At 38.3% G+C, this 15734-nt stretch overlaps 2 protein-coding genes across 3 annotated transcripts in view; both read right to left on the bottom strand.

Annotated features, from left to right (window-relative positions):
- Nucleotides 1–364: 364 nt before the first annotated feature.
- LOC140140169 (uncharacterized) overlaps nucleotides 365–15734 on the bottom strand; it is a 51919-nt gene continuing 36549 nt past the window's right edge. Inside the window, exons 1-2 of one of the 2 annotated variants that reach the window (XM_072162029.1) lie at nucleotides 7245–9304; nucleotides 365–1779 (exon numbers count right to left, since the gene is read on the bottom strand). In XM_072162029.1, the coding sequence (XP_072018130.1) occupies nucleotides 842–1738 (897 nt within the window). In that variant the 5' untranslated portion in view covers nucleotides 1739–1779; nucleotides 7245–9304 and the 3' untranslated portion in view covers nucleotides 365–841. Of the gene's footprint in view, nucleotides 1780–7244; nucleotides 9305–15734 lie in introns of those variants that run through there. The other variant, XM_072162030.1, reaches the window with a different exon arrangement.
- Nucleotides 8370–9266, bottom strand: LOC140139118 (uncharacterized). The gene has a single exon (XM_072160900.1). It carries the CDS (start codon nucleotides 9264–9266, stop codon nucleotides 8370–8372), a length of 897 nt encoding a protein of 298 aa, XP_072017001.1.

Genomic DNA, 15734 nt, shown 5'->3' with positions numbered 1-15734 from the left:
TTTTTTGGACATCTGTAAAGGGTACGAGGCTCAAACTTGGTGACAACAAACTTAATGACCATGGGGAATATGTTGGAACACTTTGCAGGGGTCAGGTCAAAGGTTATCTGGGGTCAAATCTTATACCGTAATTTCATTGTCTGTAAGGGGTATGGGGCTTAATTGCGGTGACAACAAACCTTGTGACCCGGGAAACAATAAGGTCAAAGGTCAGGTCAAACGGCCATTAAAGGGTTACATGCCTTGCGATTGTCTGCGCTCTGTGAGCGCAAATTATCTCTAGTCATCCTTTTATTTAAAATTCAAAACATTGCGAGATATGAATAAAATCAATGCAATGGGACATGAATGTTTTTTTTATAAGAAAATCTAATTTATTTTGATAAATCTCGACTATTAGCTCGTTGGCAGCAATTTCAAAATTACCGTTTTCTGTGTGTGGTAATGGCGACTTTGTCTTTAAAATTAGGCTATATTGATCAAATTTCCCAATCATAGTGCAATGTAGGAATGCCTTTAAGCCTCCTCTTAAATCACTTATGTAATAGCCCTACGGGCTAAATGAACACATGTCAAACGGTATGTCTCAACTCCTTGTCCTTTTTGAGTTATGGCTCGTTGAATATTATTTTAATGTTTTTTGACGCAATTTGTACACTTCCCATTGAAATACATGTACACTCAAAATTGTCCTTAATACCAACCCAAATTTTACCATGTGAGAAATAAGCCACCATAACCAAACTCACACATATTCAAAATGATGTTCCTCTGTACCAGAAATCTTTTATATTCGTTTATATTCCAGACAATTTCAAAAATATTACGTATTTGAATCCTTTTAACATACTAGACGCTTTTCATACATCTTTTCATAGTACGGCATACAAAAATCAACACATTGTAGGTCATCTTCAGTTAGATCTTCTCGCGATGGTCCTGAGGAAGGTTTCAGGAATTCAGAACTAGTAAAGGCTTTGTCTTGAAAAGTAAAGGCGTCTACTTTTTGAAGTTTCAACAGACTACGTGATATTTTCCACGTCATTATGACGTCATCACTCGGATCCCAATGTAAGAGGTCATCTGTGTATGGTATATCCATTGCATTACAATAAGCTTTCAAGACTCCACCAGGATTCATCAGTAAATCATCTGCATCCAAGATGATTGGGTTGGACTCATAGTTTTCTTTGATATGCTGATAGAGGTCATATGTTTCTTTAAAGAAATATCCTGGTGACAGTTGCGATTGTTGGCTCAACATGAATGTCTTAAGTGCTGTGTCTGGTTTCACTACTTTATAAATTGCCTTTTTCCAAGATGGGAGAACTTTCAAAGGATTTCGAATCAAAAATGAGTGCTTGTATCCACGTGGTATAGCATCGAACTTTGTTACTATAGCTGGACATTTTGCTTGAACGAATACAACGCTTGCATCGGGATATTCGGTTTCCAGTTGTTCCTGGCACCACTTATAGCTGCACTTGTCAGCGTCAAACCCGACCCCGTCTGGTATAATGATTTGCTTTGCTTGTGTAAGAATATCCCGACCATCTTCTGTTTGCGAACCCGGAACCTCCACATGCGCGTCAGAGCCATAAAACATTGCACTTACGTATGGTTCAAACCATATCACAGAATCGGGAACAAAGCTAAGACATTTTGTCAGAGCAGATGATAAAGATCTTGGTGTTGACCAGAGAATGACTTTTGATGGTTTCTTTTCAGCACTCGACATGCTGACCTTGACTGGATGCTGATGTATTAATGGTGAATACACTGTAAGATGAGAAGGTTATAGATAAAATATGAAAATATAAAAAATATTACTTAATCATAGAAATAATATTTATTTAAAATACCGCAAGGAATACAATTGAGCAAAATAATTAAGGACAGAAAAATAGACCTGAAAATCCAGACGAAAATGTGCTTTCTTTTCTGTATAGATAATATTGTTTATACTGAAATGCAAACAGGAAATAAATAAAACATTAACACGCCGCAACAATAACGTAACAAAAGCCCCACTTCGGGGCTGGCTCATGTATAAGCATCCGCGTGAATTAACTTTCAAAAATGACCCTAGCGAGGATGTCAAAATTTTGTCAAGCTATCCCTAAACGAGGATTTTTAATCAAATAAAACACCCTAAGCGAGGAATTGGTTTAAAATTTGCCCCTAAACAAGGAGACATTATAAAAAACACTCTAACCGAGGAATTGGCTTGAAATTTGCCCCTAAACAAGGATAGACATTGCATGTGTCGGTATGAGTGTAATTCAGTGATGATGATCGGCTACCCTTTTTTTAAAATGCCGAATAACTTGATAAACATGTCACCACTAATGGCCGTTAATTGGATAATTTAAAAAAAACTACCCTAAGCGAGGATCTTTCTTATAAAAAAAACCCTTCTTCTAGTGTTTTAAGACCCTAATCATTGCTAATCGCGGACCCACGCGGATCCTCGTTTTGCTTTTCAAAACCACCCTAAATCAGCGTTTTCTTTCACGCGGATGCTTACAAGTATATTTCTGAGTGCTCCCCCCGGGAACAAATGTAAACAAATGAATGGAACAACTAGAATTGCTGTGGTTCGGATTTGATATCACCAATTACAAACCATGTATTACTCGCAAACAGGTGTTTTTTCTAACCAATTATTGTAATCAAAGAGGGTAATATATGACCCGATGACCCTGACTGACCTTTGACCCTACTAAGCTCCGTATCACATTTGATCCTAGCCACTGCACACGACATAATGACATTTAAATTGGGTAGCCATAATATGATATGAATTGTCTTCGAACTTCGTACAATTTATGCATCCATGTAACTAGAACGATAACATTTGCAGCATAAATGTGAATAATTAACACAATTAGCATGCCAATACGTTGGTACGCGCGAATTGCATTGTTGTATCCTATGATTGTAAGAAGTTAAACATGCGAATGCCCCGGGGGCGAATGCATGCCGTATTTCCGGGTTGGTTGTATCAAACTTCATGTAAGAAGAAAAAGTGATTTAATGTCAACATTATCATACTACTAACACAGAGCTCTCGGTCTATGGGTGGATATCTCTGTCTTTACATGGGTTGCCAGCCTCAAACCACTAAATCACTACTCTTGGGTTGGCAAAAAGTGAGTTGGCAGTGGTATCTCTGTCTTTACTCTAGGGGAGTGAGTTGGCAGAAATATGGCTAAGTGGGTTATAAGGTCAGGGGAGTGAAAACAATTTATGCAGGACTTACTTCTATGTTCAACTGTGGACACATTATATACCTCTAGCAGTCGCTAGAGAATAGTTCAAGTAACACATGCATGCACCGTAATGTCTACCCAGAATTCATTGCTGCAAATTTGTCAAACTGTGTCCGAATGGTCTGCAAATGGTACAGATTTGTCATTTCTGTCTGTTGGTAAGGGTATGGAAGTGGTTGTGTAAGCCTACCCATAATGCAATGTGAAGTGGTTGTTTACCCATAATGCAATTTGTAAAGTTGCTCCAATCGGGTTGTAACTCGAGGATAGACACTCCGGGAGTATAAAACCGCAAAGGTCATCTAAGGTCAAAGGTCAGGTCAAATTTAAAGTTGCTCCGATCGTGCTGTAACTCGGGGAAAATAATCCCTACCAAACTGCAAAGGTCATCCGAGGTCAAAGGTCAGGTCAAATTTGAAGTTGTTCCGATCTGCCTTTAAGTCGGGGAAAATGATCCCTGACACTTGGGGAACCTCAAAGGTCATCCGAGGTCAAAGATCAGGTCAAATTAAAAGCTGCTCCGATTGGGCTGTAACTTGCGGAAAATAATCTCTGACTCCCGGAGAGTATAAACCTACAAAGGTTATCCCAGGTCAAAGGTCAGGTCAAATTTAAAGTTGCTCCGATCAACAAAGCTCATCACCAGGGAACAGTTTGGAACATTTTGCAGGAGTCGTGTCAAAGGTCAAGGGTCCACCTCCCCCAACTTAATTTACGGTATATTATCAGTAGACTATCACCACCATGTGGCTCTAGTAGTTAACTAACGTCCACGTAGCAGGAATACCACCGCATTTAATCATAAAGCAGTATGAGTCCGGAAAAGCTTTAATACTGAATGTTCGCGTATGTCTCGATTTCATTAGATTGAAATTCCGGGACCTACCCACAATCCGGGGCGTGGGAAAATTTTGCTAGCTTGTAACCACAAATCGACGTTTCTTTTTCACGATTTCCTCGGAAATACATCGATTTGTAACGTCAAATTTCAGGATGGTAATGAGCAAAATAGAATCTATTATATGATACCAAAATCTCATCAACAATGAGGTAATTAAATCGGGAGGATTTGGTTGTCGATCGGGCGAGGGTCAGGAGCCTTTTAAAACACAAGCCCCTCTTAACAAGATCATTGAAGCTAAGTGGACAAATGACCCCGGATGACCTGTGGGTGACCCTGCCCAATTTGAGAAGCCTTAGAGTGTTGTTTCGATAAATTCACATTTGATCCCAATATTGGTATAACATATTTTGTTTCAGCGGTTCTTCTGACCAAGTTTGGTGGTCATAGCATGTTTATTGTAGGAGTAGCATTTTTAAAATTTCTCAAAATTATTGCCGTGCAATCCTTTTGTGTAACATGGGGTGGTGAATTCTCAAAATGGTTCGCCATAAATTGCTTGCCCACCTAGTCGACATGCCAAAAAACCTAATGTTGTCTGATCATGTGATGCGAGCGCATCGCACAACTTTCCGTGTTTGAACGTTTCCTAGAACTGTCCATATTTGATCGTTTCCTAACTTGTTTGAAGTTGTTTCTATACATTTTAGAGCGTAATATAGAAACGGTGCTGTGCCCTTAATCGTTTTCTCACCCTTTTGGCTTGCCAACAAATCTCCCCCTTATAATTCACCACTCGGGGTACACATAATTATTGCACCACCCCCAATAAAGTATCAGCTGTATGATATTTATATTACAACTTGTAAACAAGAGTGTGTGTGCGCGGAGCGCGCGAGGTTTCAAAATTTACAAGTCAAATAGTGTAGAATTTAGACTAGGAAATCAAGATTTGGACACTACTTTACAGAGATGATTATAACATTCATATGACCCCTGAAACAACAGATTTCGGCAAACTGAAAATCACATAACCCCAGCATTTTCCGGCCCCTCCGACTTATATAATGAACGGTCCCTAACGGTCCCTAATATAGACGATACACACGGTGGAATGCAGTTTATCTACAGATATGTATGGTAAATATTTATATAAAAATGTAAAGGAACACAAGACAAAGGCTGGCATAGCAGTGAATGCTGAATGTGACGAATCATCCGTAGCAATATTTAATATTGCACTCATTATGGTGTTATAATGTGTGGAAATGCCCCGTACAGGCCCGCTACCGATGAATCCCTTTTTGACCCTCACTCTTTCATTATTGCTGCAAGAATGATGGATATTTGGTGTTTTTGATGGCCTTAAATTTCCAGCCCCCCTCAGACACACTGGGATGATTTAACAAGTAACCCATTCATATATTTTGCGGTGTCACACTATTTACCCTTTCATGCTATAGGCCCCAGGTCACATGGGGGGGGGGATGGTAAATCACACATATTTAGCAGCATTTCTCCTCATTTTTCACAATTTTGCAGAATTCAGCAGCCTGTTTTAACAGATTTTGTCGTTATTTTAGAAAATCTGGCTATTTTTGTGTGATCTCCCATTTCCCCCATGCGACATTGGGCCTTGCTATGCGGGGCTCTATTGGAACCCCATTAGTTGCAAGTCCAATATCTGTGTCTTGACTTAGCGGCCTCAGCTATGCCGGGCTTGCGACCTTTATCAGGCGATATACGTCTAGCCCTCTTCTTTTGTTCCATTATCTATTGTATTTCTTTTGTTCAATGTCTGGTCAACTGTCGATTATATCAAGTAATCTTGACAGGTCAAGATAATCTGGACAGGTCAAGATAATCTTGGCCAGGTCAATAATCTTGGTCAGGTCAATAAATTTTGAACAAGAGAAGTACATGTTCATATTTAGAAACACTGGCCACATTATTTGATTTTTTGGACATTTCAACAAACTTTAAATGCATCAAAGTACATTATGAAGTGATCAAACTAGAGAGGGCTCTAATTTTGACTTTTACATGATCAGCATAAATTATTATGCAAGTTTATGCATATTAGATTTAAATGAAGATGGTAAACAATACTTGTGTGTATTGAATGACACCAAGAACACCTCTATTGAATAATGCAAATTAGTTTGTATTATGTCTCTTAAAGCCTGTATAATTAGGACTGGGATGTCAATCTACCTTTGTCCCCCCTTTCCCAACTAACGCAGATTCCGACAAAGTAGGTGACAAAACAGAGCCACGAGGTCTTACAAATTAAGTTCAACCAAGGATATTTTGCACCTAAAATGCAGTACATTACAGGCCACAAGACTAGATGTAGAAAAACTAGTAACTACAACAATCCGCGGCCTAACCCCAACCAAAATAGGTCGAGGAGGGTACCCAGGAATATGTGTTGATTTGGTTCAGGACATTTGTTGTATAAGCATAGTAAAGATAAATATATATATTCTATGGTGTTAAATGAGTTACCGTCATATCTAGGTAAAACACACCCACTTTGGTAATTTGACCTTTGAACTATTTACATATTCATTATTAATATTACGAATATGTATAAAGAATTAATAAGGCTATCGAGTGAATTGAATAGAATCTCCCGTTAACGCGTTAAATAGATTGAAATCAATGCTGTATTGATTTGATTAAATCACTTGCAATTGTAACAAGATAAGACTCATAGACTCGCACGCAGGACACATGAGAAGAATATTACACTGTCCCGGCGTGTTTTTATTTTGGAAAAACCCTAAACTTACACAAGATAATCATATCAGCTTTTCCAGTTTGTCTTTTGGAAAATCTTCCGAGCGACTAACATGCTCACCATACCTCAACAAGACACCGATTATCTATGGTAATGGTCTGTTTTGAACCCTTTATCTACTACGTAGCGGGGCTGTACCGGGATTTTCCCACACATGATAAACCACTACATTCATGCAGAGTCTGACATTCATGTGCGCGCTATTAGAGGCCCGGTTAGAGGGCATCACGATCAATGGACCTGAGGCAGATCTGAGCTGGCATAAATCGACCTATACCATAGAATGCGATAAAAGTAACCTACGTGATAAAACCGACACAAAACTCACCATTTTCACATGTAGTTGTTCCACTTACAGTTTGTCATTGGTTTTGCAACGCTGCGCTGCTGACCTAGGCTCAGTGTCCTTCTACAGTCTATGCTCAGTATATGCCGAGTATCAATAATCGTACTGGTTATGTACATGTGGATGGCATATCGCTGATATCGGGATGGTATTGATGTATTGACCTTTAATTTAAGCTAATTTACATATCGTTGAACTTCGGTGAGCACATGCATTTTAGGGAGTGGTCAGAAATAGTTGGGGCTGTGCAACGTGAAATGAAACTAAGAATAAAATGAATATAAGAAAAGGTATTTAGAAATTCGAAGGAAACTAAAATAAAAATGGAAGAAAGAAAACAGGAAAATAGGAAATAAATAAAAAGCAGGAATAACCGAGGTAAGGAAGTAGCCTATCAAAACTGCTCTAAATTTAAATAGATGTATTTTTTTAGTATTCATGAATATTCAGAACCTTTGTTTTGCAACCGGCTAGTATTAAATAGAAACCAAATGTGTACGACTCAATTAAAGTTAGGATCTGTGCAATATTTAAGTCGTAGGATGGTAAAAGGGGTGAAGCACTTTTGGCAGGTCGAAAGGGGGTAATACGTTTTGGAAACACATGGGGCACAGTTAAAAAATGACTCAATTCCTCAATTCTTAACTTAATGCACCGTACTCGTAGTCATAGCCATTTGAAACCATATGGGTGTGGAGGGTGGGAAATCTCCTCATAATACTTCAGATGGCAGAATGTGGTGTGACTGATTTAAAATAACGGAATCAGTGATACCATTCCACCGTGGGAATCCACAAGGGATAAATGAATAAAACCCTAGTTTATTGGCTATAGCTGAATTTTTATTACATCACCGAGTGATAGCGACTGTTTTTTAGCCAATGAGATATGACTTAGTTTGTTTCATTGGGAAAAGCGAGCTACCTTATTGGTCAAATACCAATCGCTCGTCGCTCAGCGACGGAGTATAAATTCAGCTTGAAGCAAATAGCAGCGAACTAGACAGACCAATAAAAATACGCAAGCAATGCACATTTTCAAGACAAAAGTGGTTTAGTCTTGTAAATTCCAGACAAAGTTTCATAAATGTTACATATTCGTGTTCTTTTAACATACTAGACGCTTTTCATACATCTTTTCATAGTAAGGCATACAAAAATCAACACATTGTAGGTCATCTTCATTTAGATCTTCTCGTGATGGTCCTTTAGAAGGTTTCAAGAATTCTGAACTAGTAAAGGCTTTGTCTTGAAAAGTGAAGGCGTCTAGCTGCTGAAGTTTTAACAGACTACGTGATACATTCCACGTCATGATGACGTCGTCACTCGGATCCCAATGTAACAAGTCATCTGTATATGGTATATCCATTGCATTACAATACGCTTTCAAGACTCCGCCAGGATTCATCAGTAAATCATCTGCATCCAAGATGATTGGGTTGGACTCATAGTTTTCTATGATGTGCTGATAGAGATCATACATTTCTTTAAAAAAATACCCTGATGGTAGTTTTGACTCTGTACTCAACTTGAATGTCTCCAATGCTGTGCCGGGTTTCATTACTTTATGAATTGCCTTTTTCCAAGATAGGAAAACTTTCAACGGATTTCGAATCAAAAATGAGTGCTTGTATCCGCGTGGTATAGCATCGAACCTCGTCGATATAGCGCGAGCTTTCGCTTGAACGAATACAACATTTTTACCGGGATAATCGATTTCCAGTTGTTCTTGGCACCACTTATAGCTGCACTTATCAGAGTCAAACCCGACCCCGTCTGGTATGATGATTTGCTTTGTTTGTGTATGAATATCCCGACCATCTTTAGTTTGTGAACCTGGAAGTTCAACATGCGCGTCAGAACCATAAAACATCGCAGATACGTATGGTTCAAACCATATGACAGATTTGGGAACAAAGCTAAGACATTTTGTCAGAGCAGATGATAAAGATCTAGGTGTTGACCAGAGAATGACTTTGGATGGTTTCTTTTCGGCACTCGACATGCTGACCTTGGCTGGATGATGATGTATTTTAACGGTGAATACACTGTAAGATTAGAAAAGTATAAATAAAATGAGAAAATTAGTTTATAATAAAAATAATATTTATTTAAAATACCATAAGGAATACAAGCAAAATTATAAAGGGAAAAAATAGACCTGAAAGGCCAGACACATTGTGATTTATTATTGAACGTGAAATTTATATTTAATTACATTATCTGTTCATTTGAGGTTGAGATCATCCATAAAAAATCACATGAATTATTACATTTATATTTGAATAGAATTGTGCAATATTTTAAGCCCTCTTTGTAGCGGTCATCCCAGCTACGCATACGCATATTGCCGTTTGATGTGCATTTCATCATCGTACTTGAGTACCAACTCTCACACGTGACCAGTCATTATATTTTCCTCTGATTCATGTTGAAGATAATTAATGTTATTTGTAATAACTGCTTTTTCATTTTCGAAATTTTTTGTAGAATAATGTTGTTTCAAAGACGTCCCATTTCCACCCACGTTTAATAATAGATTGTCTCATATTTTACCGAAGGCAGACCTAGGACCTAGTATTTTATTCCTGCCCAAAAGACATATGCACCATGTACTTTTGCTGTTCTCGGACGTATTAAGGGATGGGCCTATAGGAATAAAGACCAAACAAACATATTCTTGTTGATGCCGTAATATTGTAGTCTTTCAACCCTTTCACAACTTCAGCTGTGTAACTTACAAAAATTCCCGCTAAAAAGTGGTTCTTTTAATTTTAGAAAATACATTAAAAATCGCATTGGACTTTTCGTACTGATCGTACTATAAATGACCACCAGCCTATAATGTTCTGATCACACTATAGACTCTGATTACATGTGACGTCATTGCCAGGCAATTTGTCTCTATTGTTCCTTGCCCGGAAATATGCCCACGCGTCATGTTGTGCTCAGGGACCGTGCTTTTAAAACGCCCGCCAGATCACAATAAGGCCATTGAACTGTGCAGTGGCCATACGTATTCGCCGAAGTATAACGGTAGGACGGTCCCTTAGCGACTCATTAATAATGTGTGGAAACAGGTCAGGGACGGCATTTTGATCATTCTAATCCTTTCTTTGAGGTCAATAGATAAAAGAAAGGCCTTCAATCACACAGGTGCGAGGTTGTAGATAATATTTGATCATCAAAGCTGCTGGCATAAGAAATTTTGAGGAGGCAGCGCTTATTATTTCTTGTAAACACAATCTAATGTGGTACTCACTACATGTAGAAGGCCGGTTCTGCAAATGTTCAGTAGAGATATAGCTTCATATTTCAGTGTAATCAATTTTAATTTTTTGTGTCGATCACGTGACAATTCGAATCATCATATCGAAATATCACGTGATCTGTAAAAATATCAATATCGATATCAATACTATTCGTCAATTCAGCCCCAAACCAATTCGCCCACATGCTAATTCGAACCCTGTATATTGATGTACAAAAAAAGTTGGCCAAATTGAACTATGTCGTGATTTTCTCCATAACCGTTGTTTTTACACCAAATCTGTATATTTAGATGCCTTGATGTCTTGCATTCGGTCACAAACCAATTCGTTGTACTTTGTGCACTTAACCCTCTATCTTTTAAACCGAATATCCTAAAGAGTCGTGTGATATGTCGAACTTTTCCTATGGTCATAAAGAACAAAAAAAGTCAGCGTTCGCGTATCTGTACGTAGCCGCAGTTTGTGGCCCTCACAACACGGGCTTCCGGTGAGCTGCCGGTCCTAGAAAATGCAATATTACTGATAAATATATAAAGATGGCAAAATCAGTAAACCAGTTTAAGTTACAAATAATGAAAAGTCTAATAAAAAATTACATCTAATATTTAGGCATTATTTAATGACTTCACCCATCCCCACCCCAACTATCAATTTCTTCTGTGAACTGTGGAATGTCTATATGAAATGTTATACATATTTATATTGGTTCTTTCTTTGCATGTTCTTCTCCTCTTACAATGTAATTATTATTTTAATGTAATGTTAATGTAAAGTTTTGCACTGCAGCACTGACAAGAACATTTAGTGGTAGTTCATTTATCATTAAATAGGCCTAATTATACACTTACATAGGCCTACGTGTTTTAGCGCAACGTCTATGGCAAGCTAAGCGGCTCAGAACGTGGGACTAGCTACGCGCAGCTTCTTTCTCGTTACGTGCAGCTTATTAACCAATCAGATTCGCGGTTTTAAACACGTGGAGCTGATGTAAACATCCTCTCTCACAAATATTACGTTGTTAATTTTTGTAAATGAAAATATCTGTAGTATATCAGCAAAAAATGGTATAGGTGCTATTAAAGTAATATCTGAACAGAATGATGATTGTTCTATATTAGGGGGCTGTCATTTTCTTCGGAAGGGGATCCCAAATATAGGGGGTCATACTTTTTGGAAAGAAAAATAAGGGGGGGGGTCATAAATTGATAATGACAAAATGTAGGGAGTCACAAGACGACTACAGATAGTGTGTTTATTGTATTCAAAAAGACTGATTTCAATACAATTTTAGCCTGTCTAGGGGGTAAGGTGTATCGGTGGTGGGAGTCGGGGGGTCATAACATTTTGATGCCGAAATAGTGAGGGCCGCAATTTATTGACTTTTTGTAAATTTAGGAACCGCCCCCCCTGTTCCGAAAAAAAAAATGATGATGACCCATTTTACTCTCTCCATATTTACACAGTGGCATGTGATATCGCTTTCCCTGCAATATCTTTACACAGCGCTTTACATCAGTAGTAGTTGTTGTTTGACCTTCATATCCCCTGCACCGCTAATACAGCACGAGTATAAAGTTACTTGCTATTAAACACGGTGTAAACTTGGAAACACTAAATAAATATGCTTTGTGTCATTTTAGCCAGGCATTAGCAACATGTTCTCTTGACACGTGCTGTGATTTGGCCTCCTTTACCCGTTCGTTATCTATATGCTAATTCCGTAAATTAATTACAAGATAATAATTGTGAAAGAGGATACCTATAACTATACTACGCGCAGCTAACGACCCAACCACGTGATTAAATTTGACTATTTTGATTGGTCAAACAGCTGCTCGTAACGAGAAAGAAGCTACGCGTAGCTGTTCCACGCTTTTGGCCCCCTTGGCTTGCCATAAACGTCAGCCTTCTATTCTTCAAAATTTTTTCACAGGAGGAAGATGGCGAATTTCATCATTCGATATCAGCAAAGTATCAGGCCCTTGCAACTCCTATACCAGCGCAATACAAAAAGATTTTTGTTTAATTAACACTGGATGTTTTTATAAAAAATATTGTATGTGATGAAGAAGGGAACTGGTGGTTTATTTGTGTAAAGGTCAAAATAGGATTCGGAATGGGTCAGGACTCTTGTTTCGTCATCTTCCTTCATCCAAGACCCTAGACCCTCCCTCGGGTCCGTGGAGAACGACTGGTAATGTAGATTACATAGCATTAAAAATCAACCCAATACACGGACCCTCCCAGTCTGTAGGCAATTTGACTTCCAGCTCCCACAAACTGCTGGAAGTTCACTTTTACGGATTTGGAGTCACGCAATCTTTCTATATACCACGTCCGTGTTCTCACTGCCTTAGTCTCCACAGCAGCCAGTTTGGTTCCGCTCCCTCCACACAAACAGTCTGCCAATGGTCACGAACTGGTCCTTTTTGATTCGCTAACGGTTTTCTGCCGACGTCATCCAGCTTGACGTCAAACAAAGCTTTCAATTGGTCGATCGGCTAGACGGCTACTTTATTATTCATGAACAAGTTTGACCCGCCATCTCGCCAGCTAGACTGAGGTCAATCAAGTTCCCGTATGTACAGCTCTACGGCTACAAACGTGTAGCCAATCAGAAACGGCGTTATAAGTGGCCATTGGCAGACTGTTTGTGTGGAGGGAGCGTAACCAAACTGGCTGCGGAGGAGACTATCACTGCCTCACCGTTTGTGTAAGCAGTGGTGTAAGCGACTACAATTACCGACCAATCAATGCAGCTTGGCGGCGCGGCGATATTGGAAGAAGCTTCCCTTGATAAATAATGAGCAAACATTTGCAAACCGCACGCGCACATGAACGCATATGGACAATAGGACTAAATCAAGTCGAGTGGTTTATTTACATAACTCGTAATGTTGATCGAGTTTGACAGTGATACAGTGTCTTTACCATTTATTAGTGATTTGAAACTTTTAAGAATTGAGTAATTTTTTCCGAGTAATTGAAATGCAAGATATCTTATTTTAGGCTGGGTTTTAGGTATGTTTTTTTACTGCTGAGAATTTTGTGCTGAATGTAATATGGGATCAGTTCCCGAAGGATTTGAAGGAAGTGGGATTGGAATTACATTTGACAAACAATATCAAAACCATTGAAAGAAAGTATATTCAAAATATCATGAATATTGATTTGTTTGTTTTTGTTTGTTTTAATTCTTTTTGGACGGTGAAGTTATAGTGTGTCTTCGGTGAAGGAAAATTATACCCCACCCCACCCCCAAAAGGGTACCCAACTATAAATCTAAAAATCATTTTTGAATAAAATTTCAAGCAAATTATGCCCATAAATCAGAATATTCTTTTACTTCATTTATAACAAAGTGAATTTTGCTATACTTTTGGCTTTTCATGGGGACGTAGAAGAAGGAAATTTGCACCCAAAAAAGGAGTCAAGATTCTTCATGTTGTGGAGTTTCCTAAAATTCTATCTATGAATAAAAATTGTAAAAAAAAAAAGAATTATGTTTTTATTCTATAGTAACTACAGAAGTATCGTGATAAAATAAAGCAGGGGTGGCAGAAGAAGGGACGGCAAAAGAATTATTAAAAATAGACATGATAAAAAAAAATACAAAAACATTTGTGCCCGCTGAGAGAAAAAAGTTAACATTGCACGTATAGTAGGCCTATGCCTAAAAAACATACAGTCGGGTCGATCGGAAGTAGGTCTTATAATAGGCCTGCAATTTACTTTAGGCATTGCTTGAAGGCGGGTCCTCGTCCTAAAAGCATGTGGAAATTACTGCCGGCCCGCCAATATTCAGGGCCCGTCGCGCGTCGTCACATTTTGTGACCAAGTCAGTATTATACACATGGAAGCTGGTCAAATACTACATCAAAGTGAGTATCATACTTGCCGCGATACTGAACAAAAGCAGTACAGTTGAAAGTGGAACAATTGAGTCATCGGATGGTCAACGTGTACCATGTCTAAAATCAAAGTTCCCGCTTAAAAATCAATAGCAGTGCGAGGTCGTGTACTAAGTCCTGACAATGGGCTGTGTTATATTACCGCAGTGCATGACTAGTTTTATGAACACAAACATATTTTATAAAATCCCTACGTAATAGTCAGAATGCTATCAGTTTAATTTATACAATTTTATTAAAAGTATGTAATTATGTGAAAACCTACCGATTAAATGTATGCTAGACTAGCAGTTTTAAAACAGAAAATGAAATGAAATACAATTTATTTTACGCAAAATGTAAAGATAATACCCGACTCTGGAACATTCTGGTCAACAGCAATTTTGGGCAGCCCCGGGCACACAAATAGATGCGGGATTCATTTTATAATGTAAAGCATGTGCCAAGTGCGCATATCAATTATTACCGCTAATTAGCGGTTTAGACGTAAATGCATGATTTCCAATATTTTGAAGTTTAAGAAAATCTGCAAGTATACGATATTTTGAATGGATTTCTGTAATTATGGATTACAAATCTAACATCCCTGTCACTTTTTTCCGAATAAAAACAACATACTTGAAACATAATCAAGAAAAACACGATTTTTGCTCAAAATAATAAACCTGTAAATAAACGAACTGGCAATAAAGGCGGCAAGTCTGATCCACATCAAAGACACGCTGACTACATTGTTATCACAATAGCTTGATACGTACCCTCTATAGAATGTTACGTAAATAATTCAATAGGTGTTGGATCGACCAGCTTCCATGTCTCTTACTTCCATGGTATTATTAAGACGGACTCCGTGCTGACTTTAACACCAATACATGCATGCTTTAATATTGTGAGTCTCAACTCTCAAGTCTTGAAAGCAATGATTTAAATAGTGTAAAAATGATGCACCAAATGGCTTCAATTGGGCCTTCATTTTGAACAATTTCGCAACATCTGAGGGGGGAACATCCCCTCAAACACCCCCCTGCGTAGTGGATAAACAAGTAGCCATTTTCGCTTCTGCTTTCAATATTTGCAAGACTTCAAACTAAAATTTTACACAAAATAGTGCCAAAATGGTCCACCAAATCGCTTCAATTAGGTCTTCATTTTGCCAAAGTTTCTTACATCCCCTCAGACACCCCCTGTAGTGCACAAACAAGTAGCCATTTTTTGCTTTCGACACTTTCCAATTTATGTTAAACACAATTTATATAAGCTAACTTGTCCATTAAATTAGCACGAAATGCT

The sequence above is a fragment of the Amphiura filiformis genome, chromosome 18 (genome assembly GCF_039555335.1).
Source record: "Amphiura filiformis chromosome 18, Afil_fr2py, whole genome shotgun sequence".
In the NCBI taxonomy this organism is placed as follows: Eukaryota; Metazoa; Echinodermata; class Ophiuroidea; order Amphilepidida; family Amphiuridae; genus Amphiura; species Amphiura filiformis.
Note: the sequence above shows the minus strand (reverse complement) of the source record. Positions and strands in the feature narration are given on the sequence as shown.